Raw genomic sequence first — 15,276 nt, 5'->3', positions numbered from 1 at the left:
CTTCAGGAATATCCACTTCACATGGGAAGGATGTCACATATACATCATAAGATTCTTTGTTCAATCACAGGAGTGGGAAGTATGACTGTACCAACCACAGGTGTAACACTTCACCTGGCTTCATCTCTTCAGGTATCTCTTGGGGTAGCTTCTTCACATCCAGATGAGGTCTTCTGCAGCCACAACCTCTTCACGATGCTTATGGCAGTTTGTAGAGATATGGCCCAACTGACCTCAGAGGAAACACTTGGGTGGTTCTCTTCTATCACCACTTACTTTAGGAGAGGGAGCCCGTCTAGACATAGTTGGCATCTCATCCCTTCCAGACACACGAGCCTTGAGTTTTGCAATCTTTTTTGTAATCTCTTCCTCCTTTAGGGAATCATTTGAAGTCTTTTCAGAACTACGATTTTTCTTCTCTCAACATAGAACATGAACTTCCTCTTTTGTTCTGGTTATCATAGGGCCTACTGCAGCATTCTTTTTCGGGTTCAGGCCCAAACTTTTGCACCACTCCAGAACACTCTGGGCGCTTAATAGTTGACGCCATCTTGTCTCGCTTTCTCTGTGACCAGGTCCCAGCCGTAATCTCAGCAGTGCCTCCAAAATGTAACCCTTTCAACACCCTTTTGTCGGTGTTACACGCCACATGTGGTACTTACCTGATGGCATGGGACAAACCTGAGCCACTCCGCAGTGGTATTGGGAGAGACTGGGTACCTGGTACTTACTAGCACAGTGCCTCAACCTAGTGGGATCCGGGAATGCACCTACGGGTGGCCCCACTAGGAATACAGTAATAATGCACACACCGTATTTGTTAAATTATGTTATTTATCTAAAATTAAATGGCCAACTAGTACAAATAGCATTCCTAACCAGGTGGGAGTAAGGGTCTCACTATCTAAAGAAGGCAAAGTCCTTTAATGTCCTTCCACAAAACAGTCTCTGTATCTTCTTTAGGGTACTGTCCCTTTAAACAGGATACTCACTCCAAATCCTCTTCGGATGCTTAGAGCTCTCTTCAGGTGAGTCCAGCACAGTCAGTCATACAGTGCAGCTACTAGCAACTTTGGATGCTCAGATAGGAATCTCCTGCTGGTTGTTCCTCCAGTCTGGATTCCTTTCACACATGTGGCTTCCCTGTGTCACCCTGATCCAAATGTCTGCTTTTGGTGAAGTCTTTCTCTCTGTCCACTGCATGGTTCTTTCTGCCAGTATCTGTGACTTCCTCTTCCTGCCAGCCAGAAAAAGCCCGGCCCTTGGTACCACAGAAGTTAGATGGCAGTGCCCTTAGGATGACTAGGGCATTATATGCCTTCAATCCAATAGAATATATAGACCTAAAATAATAGAATATATATACCCCAAACCCTTCAACATGGGTTACCTCCAGCTATAGGCCAAGGTGACTATTCCACTGAGGTCCCATGGTTAATGTTTTCCCGCTACAAATGTATTCTATGCATTTATTGCATGATATGCTCTACACGTATTCAAGCCCTTCAAGGGAATTGTTCAGTATAAAAATAAAAACTGGGTAAATAAATAGGCTGTGCAAAATAAAAATGTATCTAATATAGTTAGTTAGGCAAAAATGTAATGTATAAAGGCTGGAGTGACTGAATGTGTAACATAATAGCCAGAACTCTACTTCCTGCTTTTCAGCTCTCTTGCTTTCCACTGATTGGTTACCAGGCAGTAACCAATCAGAGACTTGAGGGGGGCACATGGGACATAACTGTTGCTTTTGAATCTGAGCTGAATGCTGAGGATCAACTACAAACTCACTGACCTGATCCTGTAAGGCTGGCTCTGTGCTGTGCCTTGTAAAATGATTTGCACATAATTCGGTCAATTTGGTCTGGGTGGCACTTTTTGTTGGCAGTTGTAACACCTTTTTCTTTGTGACCAGAGTCCAGCGGTAGATCAACTTGATCGGGTGCTCGAACTGGACAGCGATATGGCTGATATTACCCAGGACCAAGATCTGGATTCTGTTGCAGAGGAGCAGGACATCACTGAAGAACAGGAGCCTTTATCTGCATCTTCCCACATTGCATCTTCCCTGGGTATTAATCCTCATGCCCTGCAGGTAAATTGCACCCTCTGGATATATCCATAATTCTATAGATCAACGTATGTTGTTGAAAATGACCAGATGTGTGTCCAGTTTCACCCCCCCCCCCCCACACACACACACACACACCAGATTGGGCTGACCCATTGTTGTAAGACTTCATCACACTCATGTTGGACTTCAGACCTGACTGATATCTGAATATTTTTTGGCCAAATATTGTTTCCCATACACAGGCCAATAAGCTGCCAGTCTGGTCTGAAGGTGCAGATTTTATTGGTTGGACTGTATATTCCCAGCTTCATTGTTCAGCACCTACAAATTCAATGTTCTTGGCAGCAAATGTATCCAATGGTTATTTCATAGTTCTGTAGAGCCATGAATGGTATTTCACTGCTGTTTTATATCCATGTGTTAGAACTAAACCCATTGTATATTACTCAGCATATCTGCTGTGCCTCATTGCTCTCAGCTGTAATGGACTCCCCCAGAGCAGTTTATTTATGGAAACTGATTCCTCACTTGCCCTTATATTGGCTGCTTAGCACAGTCTCTTTCCACTATCTAAACAGGTGATGAAAGCTTCGCTGCTACTGGAGGAAGAGGATGGAGAAATGATTAATCGCTTCAGCAGTTTCCCTTCCAGTATGGACCCATACCCAGATGTTAGGTCTCCCCGCCTTTTCCCATCATCCCATGCAAAGAGGACTTCCTCTAGTAAGTTCTTGTAGTTCAACGAGACCCTGAGTACTTTGATGTAAAGTCATTGGATTGGTTGTTACTTGCCTGACCTCTTTATTTTTGTGTCGCCCACAGTGGGACTGCTGCAGTCTAAATTTGCATCCCCCTCCATATCCCGGATAAGTGAGACTGCTCAAGGCTCCCACAGTCCCAGAATTCTTCCTGTTACACCATGGTCCGTCCCAGCACCCCTAGCTCCCACCTTTGTTATACCCCGCCCTGCTCCAGAGACTCATCTGAGGACTGTGGGAACCCGAAGGCAACAAGAACTGGTTCCACTAGAGAAGTCTGTTACACATGGGCGCGGCTCTCTTCTGATCGACATGGGGCTGTTCATGGGCAGGTCGTTTCGTGTTGGTTGGGGCCCCAATTGGACCCTTGTTCATAATGGTGATAAGCTAACTGAGAGACTGAATGCAGAAGAAGACCAGAACATGGACACTATCGATTATGGGTTTCTACCTAAGCCCACGTCTGCTAAATCGTAAGTATCCACGTTTACCCCACACTGTATTAGGGTGCCTTGGACCCCAAAATGGTTAACGGATACATCTTGAGAAACAGTCTTGCTATTGGGTCACATGCAAGAAATATGCTGATTTTCCCATAGCCAAACTGCTCTCTTTGGTCACATATTAGGGACGCAAGACATGTTTACGTTTATAAGGTCAAAACCAGGAAAGGTGATAAGTTCCAGTTTGAGCATTTGAGTTCCCCAGAAATTGATCTCGTTGCTCCTGGAGGGGGAACGGTGTTTCCATATTGCTTGCTGTGCATATACTGAGTCAGAACTGTTGCAGGGAAATACTGAGACAGCCAGTACCATGACCGTTCTGCTCCATTAAACGAGACCATGAAACCCCTATGCTTTTGCAAGTAGCTCACCGGATAAAGGGTTATGTGATTAGGTCTTCTATTATCTACCAGTGGACTTGTCCAGTTCCCCCAAGTTTCCAGCACACCCCTGCATCAATAAGATATACAGGTATGGGATCTCTTATTCAGAAACCCGTTATCCAGAAAGCTGCAAATAACAGACCTGCCGTCTCCCATAGGCTCTATTTTATCTAAAGAATTCTAAATAATTTCCTTGTTCTGTGTAATAATAAAACAGTCGCTTGTACTTGATCCCAACTAAGATATAATTAATCCTTATTGGAAGCAAAACCAGCCTATTGGGTTTGTTTAATGTTTACATGATTTTCTACTAGACTTAAGCTATAAAGATCCATTATCCTGAAAGCCCCAGGACCCAAGCATTCTGGATAACCGGTCCCAAACCTGTACAAACGTGACTGTACTTAAATAGTTAGCACTACATGCCAGCTCCCATCTTGCAGGGCAATCACTTCCTGGCACGCCCTATAGCTGTGCCCCTGGAAATGCCAGCCGTCTCGCAGAATGTTCCATTCATATACAATTAATGGGGCGGGAGTTCAGTTTACCTTTCTGTTACCAACGGCCTCTTTTATTTACGTTGTCTTTTTAAGAGGGCAAGCAGTGACCCCCCAATTTATAATTCAATAGGATCTTTTTACAGCTTTTGCCGTGAACTGTCCTACATAGCGGATTCCTGGAAGTAACGTACTGCTCTCCCTCTTTTCATTGTAAGAGGCTCCATTTATGTTCTAGAGACTCTCACCGGCCCTAAATGTGCCCTGGGGGGGGCCCTTGAGCTCCTGTACACAATCAATCAAATCAATTAAAAACCTTTATTATCCGTATACTTCTTACAGTATATTGAAATATATTAAAAAGTGGAAATTATAGGTTACAATGTTCTGCTATAGCATTTCCTACCAGAGATACAAAATACATTTCTCCAAAACCAGAATGTGGCAGATAACATGTATTTTTTTTGTATAGGGGTGAAATTAGTAATAAGGAATTTCCTATAATTCCCTCTGCTGTTGTAACTATACTCTACAGCGACTGTGCTATTTCCATAACATACTATAATATAACGACTCAAGACAACTCGATAAAAGGATGTAAGAATGGACGGGGGGAGACCAGCTTTCTTGCCTTGACTTCCTTTCTTAGTGATTAAAGCAGTATTTACATTCCATGACAGATCATCTGCTAAATTCACCCCTAGGAACTTCACATTCTTAACTATCTCAACAGCAGTTCCCTCTGTACATAACGGGGAACGATCTTCAGTTTTCTCCCTAAAGTCAATTATCATCTCCTTAGTCTTTTCTACATTCAAAAAAACAGTTCCTTAATCTCCTTCCTGTATGCAGAATCATCATTATTGCTAATGAGTCTTATTACTAGAAGAGAAGTTCTCTCAAAAAGAAAACTGTAGCTTTTTGTTCTACATGCACCGTTTAATCATCAGAATCAGAATCAAGGGATTCTGTCATGATTTTTATGATGTCATTTTTATATCTAAATGACACTGTTTACACTGCAAATAATTCACTGTACAATATAAAATGTCATTCCTGAACCAACAAGTGTATTTAGTTGTAATAATTTAGTTGAACTGCTTTCTGGCAGGCTGTTGTTTCTCCTACTCAATGTAACTGAATGTGTCTCAGTGGGACCTGGATTTTACTATTGAGTGTTGTTCTTAGATCTACCAGGCAGCTGTTATCTTGTGTTAGGGAGCTGTTATCTGGTTACCTTCCCATTGTTCTGTTGTTAGGCTGCTGGGGGGAAAGGGAGGGGGTGATATCACTCCAACTTGCAGTACAGCAGTAAAGAGAAACTGAAGTTTATCAGAGCACAAGTCACATGATTGGAGGCAGCTGGGAAATTGACAATATGTCTAGCCCCATGTCAGATTTCAAAATTGAATATAAAAAAATCAGTTTGCTCTTTTGAGAAATGGATTTCAGTGTAGAATTCTGCTGGAGCAGCACTATTAACTGATGTGTTTTGAAAAAAAAATTGTTTCCAATGACATTTTTTCCCATCCCTTTAAGGCAATCCCATTAACCACAGTGCATTGTTTAAATAGTCAAGTATTTGAGCTTTGTGTATAACAGACCTTTGGAATATACCTGTCCATTTGTGTGTTCAACTAAAGCAGCGCTACCTGCAGCAAGAGAACATTGTTTAGATACATAGACAAGATGGCATACTGCTTAGTAACTATCTCTTCCCAACGCCACCTCAACTTGGCCAAGACTCAGCTCATGATCTTTCCACCCAAACTGAGCCCTTCTCTTCCTTTCACCATTACTATTGATGGCATGACTATTAGCCCGGTTAACTCGGCACGCTGCTTGGGGGTCATCTTCGACCAGTCCCTCTCCTTCTCTAATCATATTAATAATATTGCCAATACCTGGCACTTCTTCCTCTGCAATATAGCCAAGATACGCCCATTTCTTTCACAAACAGCGAAAACACTAATCCGTGCCCTTATCTTATCCCGTTTAGACTATTGCAATCTCCTTCTAACTGATCTTCCTGACTCCCATCTCTCTCTCCCCTCCAATCAATTTTAAACTCTGCTACCAGGATCCTTCTGCTCTCTCCTAAGAGGGAACCTGTTGAACCCCAACTAAAATCCTTAGCGTGGCTGCCTGTTAAACAAAGGAAAACAAATAAACTCCTTCTATTAACATTCAAAGCCTTTCACTCCTCTGCTCCTCACTACATTATTTCTCTTGTCTCGCTATATGTTCCTGGTTGTCTTCTCCGCTCTTCTCAGAGCCCCTTCTCTTCACACCATCCATTGCCACCTCTCGTCTCAAACCCTTCTATCTTGCTGCTCCTTCCCTCTGGAACTCCATCCCTGAATTCCTCCGTAAGGAATCCTCTCTTAATCTCTTCAAGAACAAACTAAGAGCCTACCTCTTGGAGCTCTAGAACATTAGCCTAGTCCTGTCCCTGCTGACTGTGCCTTATGTTGTGCACTTTTTTATCTCCAATTTGTACCTGTATGTTAGCCTCCCATACACTTAGACTGTAAGCTCTACGGGGCAGGGACCTCCTTCCCACTATGTCAAGGGAAAGTTGTGCTCACCACTATTTTTTAAAACCATTAGGCGGAGGTTGCAATGAGGGTGTGACCACAACATGCATATAGTCAAATACAAGAGTCCTCTGCACTCAACCCATTATCAATATATTTAAGACAGAGACATTTTGTGCTACTGAAAAATGCCTTACCCTTTAAACAAAACAGGGATTGTTTTTCCATATATTGCAATATATTTAAGCTGGCCAACTACGTCAAAGTCATCCTATATATATATATATATATATATATATATATATATATATATATATATATATATATATATATATATATATATATATATATATATATATATATATATATATATATATATATATATATATATATATATATATATATACAAAGTGTTGTGCATGTATAGCTATAAGCCTAGTTAGTAGGGTTAAGTGTCTTATTGTAAGTACGTGTGTGTTACAGAGATGTTTTTCTCTCCCTAGTCTCACAGAGTCTCCATTTAAAGTTCACATGGAAAAGCTTAGCCTGGAGCAGAAGAGCAGAGAGCTGCAGTCGTACTTGATGCCACTGGAGATAGAGCTGAAAAACAGCAGTGTGGATAGATCTGCCCAGTGCCCCCACTTTAAGCCAAACGCTGGAGTCGCTGCCATTCATGACTATGCAGGATGGGTCAGGAACTTGTCCAATGAGGCTGGAGAGCTTGAAGGTGAGTTCAGAACAATATGGGCCCCTGCCTTCCCTTGTGTCTCCCCCAGCCTGTTCTATTAACCCTTGTATATACAGTGCAGTCACTCAGGCCTTTGGATTTTCTCTTATACAGCGGTCGTGAAGCAGTGGGGTCTGACGTGGACCTTGTGTGAATCTCTCTGGGGCCAACTGAAGGAGCTGGAGGCTAGTTTGGATGAGCCAAATGAGTATGTGAGGAACCTGGAGAGGAGGAAGGCTTTCTCCCACTGGCTGGCTCACACTGCAGAGGAACGTATAGAGGAGGAGGTGTCTCTGTACGGCCCAGAGAGACACGTTGAAGCCGTATTTAGTTTCCTAACGGGGGGCAGGATCAGTGACGCTTGCCGTCTGGCACAGAAATCTGGTGAGAGTCCCTCGGTTGGCTTTGATGGACGTATAGAAATAGTCTTTCCTATGCTTTAATCTATAGGAGAAGTGAATGTGTATAAATCAGCAGCACCTGGTATACAAGCAGAAGAAATGAGCTGGCCCTATAGTGTGCAGTGTGAGTGCCACATGTTTTACCCAGGTTATTCCTCCCCCCACAGGTGATCACAGGCTGTCCCTGCTGCTCTCTCAGATGGTCGGAAGCCAAGAAATGCGGGAGCTGATTTCCCTGCAGCTGGTGGATTGGAATAAACTGCAGGTGGATCATTATATCCAGGAAGAGAGGCTGCGTGTTTTCTGCTTGCTCTCTGGCACTCCTGTAAGTCTTGCTCGTTGTACTGCCATTTAATTGGCTCATCGCATGTTCTATATTCATCTTTTTATGTTTAAAATCCATTGCCTCTACCTGCTGTAGCGTTTCATGTCAAACGCGTGTGTATTTGAGTTCTTTTTCTCTTCCTGTTACTCCTCTGTGTCCCTAGGTGTGGCGCTCTTCTGATAACAGAAGCATAAACGTCTGCTCTCAATTGGACTGGAAGCGAACGCTGGCCGTTCATCTCTGGTACATGCTCCCTCCCACTGCCACCATTGCTCAGGCCTTAAGACTGTACGAGCGGGCCTTTCAGGTAAGCAGTCTGCCTACTAATGGAGGCAATTCAGAACTGCAGTTATCCAATTGGGCCTTATGTTGTTTTAAATCTAATAAGCATGTGTGTTCCTGATCCATCAGATGAATTTGTACTTCGTTACGGATCTAAACACTGGTTGTTGTAAGACTTGTATTTATGTCACTTTGCCAGGAGCATGAAGAAGGGGAGCCGTATGCCTGTTACCCGCTCCCTCCCTATTTGGAAGACTGTAGCATCAGCCTCGGGGATGAACCTTCAGCCAAATTCTCCTCCCTGCAGAGAGATGTCTGTGTCCATTTGCTGAAACTGTACAGTGAAAGGTGAGTGAAGCATTTAACATCCATTATAGCTGTAGTTAATGTGAATGATTCCGTATGACTGTAAGCAGTATGTGTGTGTACAACTGATGCCCATTATTGGTGTGAAGAGATGGGTTCTGATTAGGGATGAACTGAATCCACTCTGGGATTCAGCCGAATCCTTCGTGAAAGATTCGGCCGAATCCTAATTTGGGGCAGAAAAGGAAAATGTGGGGGGAAATGTTTTTTATTGCCTTGTTTTGTGAGTAAGTCACGTGATTTACATATGCAAATTCGGATTCAGTTTGGCTATGCACAAGGATTCGGACGAATCCAAATACAGCTGAAAAAGATCGAATCCTGGATTCGGTGCAGCCCTAGTTCTGGTATAAAGTAATGTCTGTGTTGCCTAACCCCATAGAAGTCACTTGAAGCAGCTTGGTGTTTATAGTAAATAATTGTACTCCAAAAAACAGTAACAGCTTCCGGATTCACTTGCAATTGTGTTTGTTTTTGTACAGGCAATACGATCTGTGTCAGTTGTTGGACCCCAGTAGTGTGACCCCAGATCCTCTGGACTACAGACTCAGCTGGCACTTATGGATGGTCTTACAGGCTCTAAATTATACCCATTTGTCTGAGCATCGCCAGGGGACGCTTCATGCCAGTTATGCTGCCCAGCTGGAAAACGTCGGGCTCTGGGAATGGGCCATATTTGTACTGCTGCACATCCCACATCCACAGTAAGTGATTGGCTGCTTTTTGCATGTGACCTTAAAGATTAGAGGACAGGTCACTGGAAAGGGCTGGGGAAGAGTTGCTGAGGGCAGAGTTAATCTGGCCATACACTATAAGATCCGCTCATTTGGTGACATTGCCAAATGAGCGGATCTTTCCATGATAAGTCCGCCAACGCCGGGCTAGATTCCTAGGGCCGAACGATCGGATTACAACGAGGAGGAGTGATCGCCAACATGGTAGATCGCTTGAAAAATGAAACCTTCCCGATCAATATCGTAGCCAGATATCGATCGGGAAGACCTGTTGGAAGCCCCCATACATGGGCAGATAAGCTGCCCAATTGGTCTAAAGGTTACATATCGGCAGCTTTAATCTGCCAGTGTATGGCCACCATTACTGAGGGCAGAGTTACTGAGGGCAGAGCTTACAAAGAGCTGTCAGTGATTTCAGAGGGGCAACTTGAGGTTAAAGGGGAACTATCATGAAAATGTAATATAAGCTTCGGCATACTGAAATAAGAAACTTTCTTAATACGATCAATTAAAAATTCTGTACTGTTTCTGAAATAATCAAGTTTATCCTACCTATTCCTCTCTCAGCATCTGTTTCTCTTCATTCTGTCAGATGAATATCGGACACCCAACTGCCGCATGAAGACAGAATGAAGATGCTGAGAGAGAGGAATTTATTTCAGAAACAATGCAGAATATTTGATTGTGTTTAGAAAGTTTCTTATTTCAGTATGCTGACGCTTATATTAAATTTTCATTTTCACAATAGTTCCCCTTTAATGTAATAAGCTACTGAATATTTGTGCCTGGGCTGCACCAAGGAGGAAGCTGTTGGCAAGAAAATACTGAAATACTATATATTTATATAATACTGGCGGTTATAACGTAACTATTGCTTTCTTGTTCTGCCCCATGCAGCATCCGTGAAGCAGGTGTCCGGGAGTTGCTGAATAGGCAGTGTGTTGTGCGGGAGAGCCCAGAGTCTCTGGCAAAAGAGAATTTCCTAATTCACCGTCTCTGCGTCCCAGCACAATGGGTCCACGAAGCCAAAGCAATCCGCTCCAGACGGGACGGAGACCGGCATAAAGAGGCCTTGTATTTACTAAAGGGCCACCAATGGAATCCCTGCCACAAGCTGGTGACCCGACACTTGGCTGCAGGTGAGCTGGTTGGCAGTTTAGATGGCAAAGCAGATCATGTGAGTGTGTAACACCCTATCCTTCCTCTAGGAGGCAGTAGAGTTCAGTCAACTCCCAACATATTTTGAAGGGTTTAATTCAGGGGTGTCCAAACTTTTTGCAACAAGGGCCAGATTTAGTGAAGTGAAAATGTGTGAGGGCCGACCATTCAAACTGACATCAATTCGGAGGTAGCTAGCTTGTGATCAGGATCATTCTGCAACTCCCAGCATCCCTCCTATTTCAGGATCTCCTCTATAAATCATTAAAGCCCAAGTTAAAAAAAAAATACATGCTGCTGTAAAGGTGCAAGTATCACTGCCCAAAGTGACCAACTGCAATCCCAGAAAACTTCTCAATCAGTTTCAATATTCACCATGAAAGCACAGAGTACCTTAACCCACATCAGCACTGCTCTGTGTCCAACCCACAAGCCACCAAACTGCCAGCCCAGTGCCACCAACACAACCCGTGTCCCAGAGCTTATTGATAGTGACAGAGGTTTGTCAGTATGATGGTGTCTGTATAGGAAGCCGAGCAGTGTCCAGTGCAGAATGAGCCCAGACTGAGGGTCAGCTCCAGAACAGCCTAAGCCCAGTGGCAGGAGAATAACGAGGCCATTGCCAGAGCCGGGCACCTCCCAGCAAACACAGTGTTTAGTAGTGAGATAAACAGAAGCCGGGGAGCCGGCCGGACCCAATCCCAAAAAGCCAGAGTGCATTGAAGGACATAGCGGAACCCACAGAAATCCATCAGAGACATTCCCTGTCCGTCCTCTCCCTCACACAGGCCTCTCGCTCCGACCCACACCCCTTACCTGCAATATCCAAGCCTACCTACAAACCACTCCCATCGAGATTCTTCAGTCAGTCTCGTAGTGTCTGGGCCGGTGCTGGGTGGAATGCAGCTTCTGGGAGTAACATGCGTGCTCAACAACCAAACCAAATGTCCCGACGGGGCCACCGTACGATGTAGGCTCCTCCTAAAAGCAAAACACTCCCCCCACGATCAGCAGTGGCAGTCGCTGTCATTGAGCAAATAGCACTGAATCACCCAGAGCTGCCGATAAAGGATAAGTCAGGGCCGAACATTACCAGTTGTGTTTATTTGCCTCTTCTAATCTTTCACTGGACTGAATCTGCCTGTAGCACCCAGTAGCACCCAGAGGTGCTGGGGGCGCATACAGCATACCAAAAGATGCAATACCTCCAGTTTCATGTGCGGGCCTTATTCTGGTATATTTTTGGAATCTGCTGTGGGCCAATTAAAAATGGATCGCGGGCCGTAGTTTGGACACACCTGGTTTAATTGTAGTAATTGAGCAACAGAGCAAGTGTTGGGGGCAGAACCCCGTTGAAGCCTGTCCTGCAGGTACTGATAGTCCCAACCAATGAAGTTGTTTTGTGTTGCACAGATGCCGTTATTAATGAGAACTACAGATACCTGCAGAGCTTTCTGGGTGAGCTGTCCAACCCCGAGCACTGCAAGCACATTCAGGACTGGGAGACTGCAGGGAAGGTCTATCTGGATTATATCCGTGTTATTGACATGCTCAACCTGATTCAGCAGGTATTTATTATTAAGTCTCCTACACTGGCCTTACTTTTACTTTATTGCCTCTATTAAATCAATACCTGCATGGGACTGGCTCATTTTCTCTTCTTCCCATAGGACGAGAGCTCCGGCTGTGAGTTGGAAAAGTTACACACCAAAGTAATGTCTCTGTGTAAATGGGTCGAGCTGATCCACTGCTACACGGCCAAAGATCGATTGGCACAGTCAGGTAGGGACTTCCATTACTGCCCCTCAACTCTACTCATCATGTGTTTTACCTGCACTAAACACTATCGACAAGCTGCCTTTAAAGGATAAGCAAACTTTTCAAATAAGTGAATGTAAGACTGATGAGGGGACTATTCTAAGCACTTTTGCAATGTACATTGATGGGTTTTTAATTTTTTATTCCAAGATATTAAGGGATACATGTACTGTTAATATGAATGAATTGTGTTACAACAGCGCCACCTGCTGGTCAGTTTCCCACCAGTCTGACCAGCAAGTAGTCAAGGAAGTTGTCAGGAGAAAGAAAGAGGCTGATGTTCTTCTGCTTAGGAAAGATGTGAGAAAGATTTCTAATTTTATTCCTAAGCAGAAGAACATCAGCCTCTTTCTTTCTCCTGACAATTTCCTTGACTACTTGCTGGTCAGACTGGTGGGAAACTGACCAGCAGGTGGCGCTGTTGTAACAAAATTCATTCATATTAACAGTACATGTATCCCTTAATATCTTGGAATAAAAACAAAATAAATAATGAATGTACATAGCAAAAGTGCTCAGAATAGCCCCCTCATCAATTTAACATTCGCTTATTGTAAAGGTTTACTTATCCTTTAAAGGGGTAGTTCACCTTTAAGTTACTTTTTAGTATGTTACAGAATGACACATTCTAAGCAAATTTTCAATTGTCCTTACTTTTTTTAATATTTCTTTTTAATTATTTGCCTTCTGACTCTTTCCAGTTTTCAAGTGGGCTCTGTAAGGCTACAAATATATTGTTATTGTTACTTTTTATTCCTCATCTTTCTATTCAGGCCTCTCCTATTCATATTCCAGTCTCTTATTTAAATCAGTACATGGTTGCTTGGGGAATTTGGACCCTAGCAACCAGATGGCTGAAATTACAAACTGGAGAGCTGCTGAATAAAAAGCTAAATAAGTCAAAAACCACAAATAATAAAAAAAAATGAAAATCAATTGCAAATTGTCTCAGAATATCCCTCTCTACATCATACTAACGGTTAATTTAAAGGTGTACAACCCCTTTAAATAGTCTCACCCTTTATATGAGTATAGTCCTGGGCCCTGCCAAGTAAGCAGAATTAGTAAGCAGAATTGGACCCTATAAAAGAAACACCCATGATTTTAAATTATTTGCTGATCGACTATTAAGCTGCTTTTTTTTTCTTAATTAATAGAAATGGCGAAACGCGTTGCCAACATCCTCCGAGTGGTGCTGAGTCTGCAGCAGCCCCCAGAATCCATGTCAGACTCTTCTGAACCCCGTGTGCCCTTAAGACTTCTTGCCCCACATATTGGGCGCCTCCCTATGCCCGAAGACTACGCCCTGGAGGAACTCCGAGGCCTCACCCAGTCTTATTTAAGAGAACTGATTTGTGACAGTTAATAAAGTGCCGCCTTTCTGCCCCTGAGCCCTTATGGTGCACTGATCATGTGACTCCTATTTTTCTTAGGATCGGGTTTTCTATGGTTTCTGACAGTGAGACGAGCCAATGGATTTAGTCCGTTACCTGCGCCGGGGGAGGGATTTCTGTTCTACGGGAGCCAAACTCCTTTTAACAACGGTCGATGATAAATCTGATTTTAAATGTATTATTTTGTGATCAAGGGAATTTTTGTTGCTTTACAAAAAATAATATTTATAAAAGTTTTTGTACAGACTCTTCCTGTACAAATAAGTGTGAGGCGCCATTTTTATACGACTGCTCGCCAGACCGCCTCTCACCTTCACCCAATCAGGGTGGGTTTTCTTCCAGATGCATTTTAGACATCTTATTAAACTGTCGTGTGATTGGTTAGGGTTTATCATTTCTAATCTAGAGATGAATTTTACAGGAGCTTCTTCTGGTCGCTAGGGGCCCCTGACCTTCCTGCTGCTGCTGCTGCTGCGGGGCCCTTTAGCTTGTGTTCTGATTGATCCAACAGAGAAACTCAGGTAGGACCCCCCTCCCTGCAACATAAATGGGCAGTGCCAGAACTATCAACGTCCAATGGCAGCTGATGGCCCAGCCCCTCCCTGGTGGTGTCAGGGGGCTTTTTACTGTTGCGATTGGTCTTTTTTGTCTGCAGAAATGAGAAGCGCTTAAAGAGCCAGTGTCCTCCTTTGTCTCTGATCCAAATGCACCAGTAGGAATGGATCGTGTGCGTTTATAACACAGAGTATTGGTGGCTGCCAGTGTTTGTCTGTACAGCGATGTTGCAGTTGGTGAGTCGCATGCGTGTGAGTGGCTTTGTATTATCGGCGCATATGTTGGGGTGACTGTAAGGAAATGGGGGGGCTTTGGTTCATCTCCCCCTCTGCTTGTATTGGTAGTGCCCAGTCCGTTGCTTTATGTGTAAATGTGCTGGGGGGGGGCTATTGATTGTCAGACTCGTGTACGAGGTTTGTGTGCCGCCTGCCCAGTGTCCCCCAGTTGCTGCATGAAATTCCCTCACGATTTTACTCCCCAAACTGTGATGATGATGATGATGATGATGAAGAATAAATAAGGTTTTTCCTTGTGTTCCAAAAATATGTTTTAATAAAAGTTTAATATTCCTGCATTTGCCTGATTTCTTCTGTGGCCCCAATGTGGGGCCCCCCCAAACTGTCCAACCTCTTGTGTGTTCCCTGAGCAGTGCTCTATAAATTCGGGGTTCACTCTCCTTTCAGCACTGGGACACCCTCAGACCACGGCGCTTGTTCATCTCCCCACAATATTCCTTATGGTTGTACAGAAGTGGTTAACCCTGG

The 15,276-nt window shown here is 43.7% G+C and overlaps 1 protein-coding gene across 2 annotated transcripts in view; it reads left to right on the top strand.

Moving 5' to 3' along the window:
- nup98l.S (nuclear pore complex protein Nup98-Nup96-like S homeolog) overlaps window positions 1-15,084 on the top strand; it is a 66,837-nt gene extending 51,753 nt beyond the window's left edge. For both annotated transcript variants that reach the window (XM_041584670.1, XM_041584669.1), the window contains exons 21-33: window positions 1,916-2,095; window positions 2,653-2,797; window positions 2,897-3,305; window positions 7,256-7,479; window positions 7,594-7,863; window positions 8,048-8,205; window positions 8,369-8,512; window positions 8,687-8,835; window positions 9,336-9,557; window positions 10,485-10,726; window positions 12,159-12,313; window positions 12,416-12,527; window positions 13,721-15,084. In XM_041584670.1, coding sequence (XP_041440604.1) covers window positions 1,916-2,095; window positions 2,653-2,797; window positions 2,897-3,305; window positions 7,256-7,479; window positions 7,594-7,863; window positions 8,048-8,205; window positions 8,369-8,512; window positions 8,687-8,835; window positions 9,336-9,557; window positions 10,485-10,726; window positions 12,159-12,313; window positions 12,416-12,527; window positions 13,721-13,929 — 2,619 coding nt within the window. In that variant the 3' untranslated portion in view covers window positions 13,930-15,084. The remainder of the gene's footprint in view (window positions 1-1,915; window positions 2,096-2,652; window positions 2,798-2,896; window positions 3,306-7,255; window positions 7,480-7,593; window positions 7,864-8,047; window positions 8,206-8,368; window positions 8,513-8,686; window positions 8,836-9,335; window positions 9,558-10,484; window positions 10,727-12,158; window positions 12,314-12,415; window positions 12,528-13,720) is intronic.
- The last annotated feature ends 192 nt before the right edge of the window (window positions 15,085-15,276 follow it).

This window comes from Xenopus laevis, chromosome 2S (assembly GCF_017654675.1).
Source record: "Xenopus laevis strain J_2021 chromosome 2S, Xenopus_laevis_v10.1, whole genome shotgun sequence".
Lineage (NCBI taxonomy): Eukaryota > Metazoa > Chordata > Amphibia > Anura > Pipidae > Xenopus > Xenopus laevis.
The sequence above is the reverse complement of the archived record's forward strand: the minus strand, read 5'-3'. Positions and strand labels throughout refer to the sequence as shown.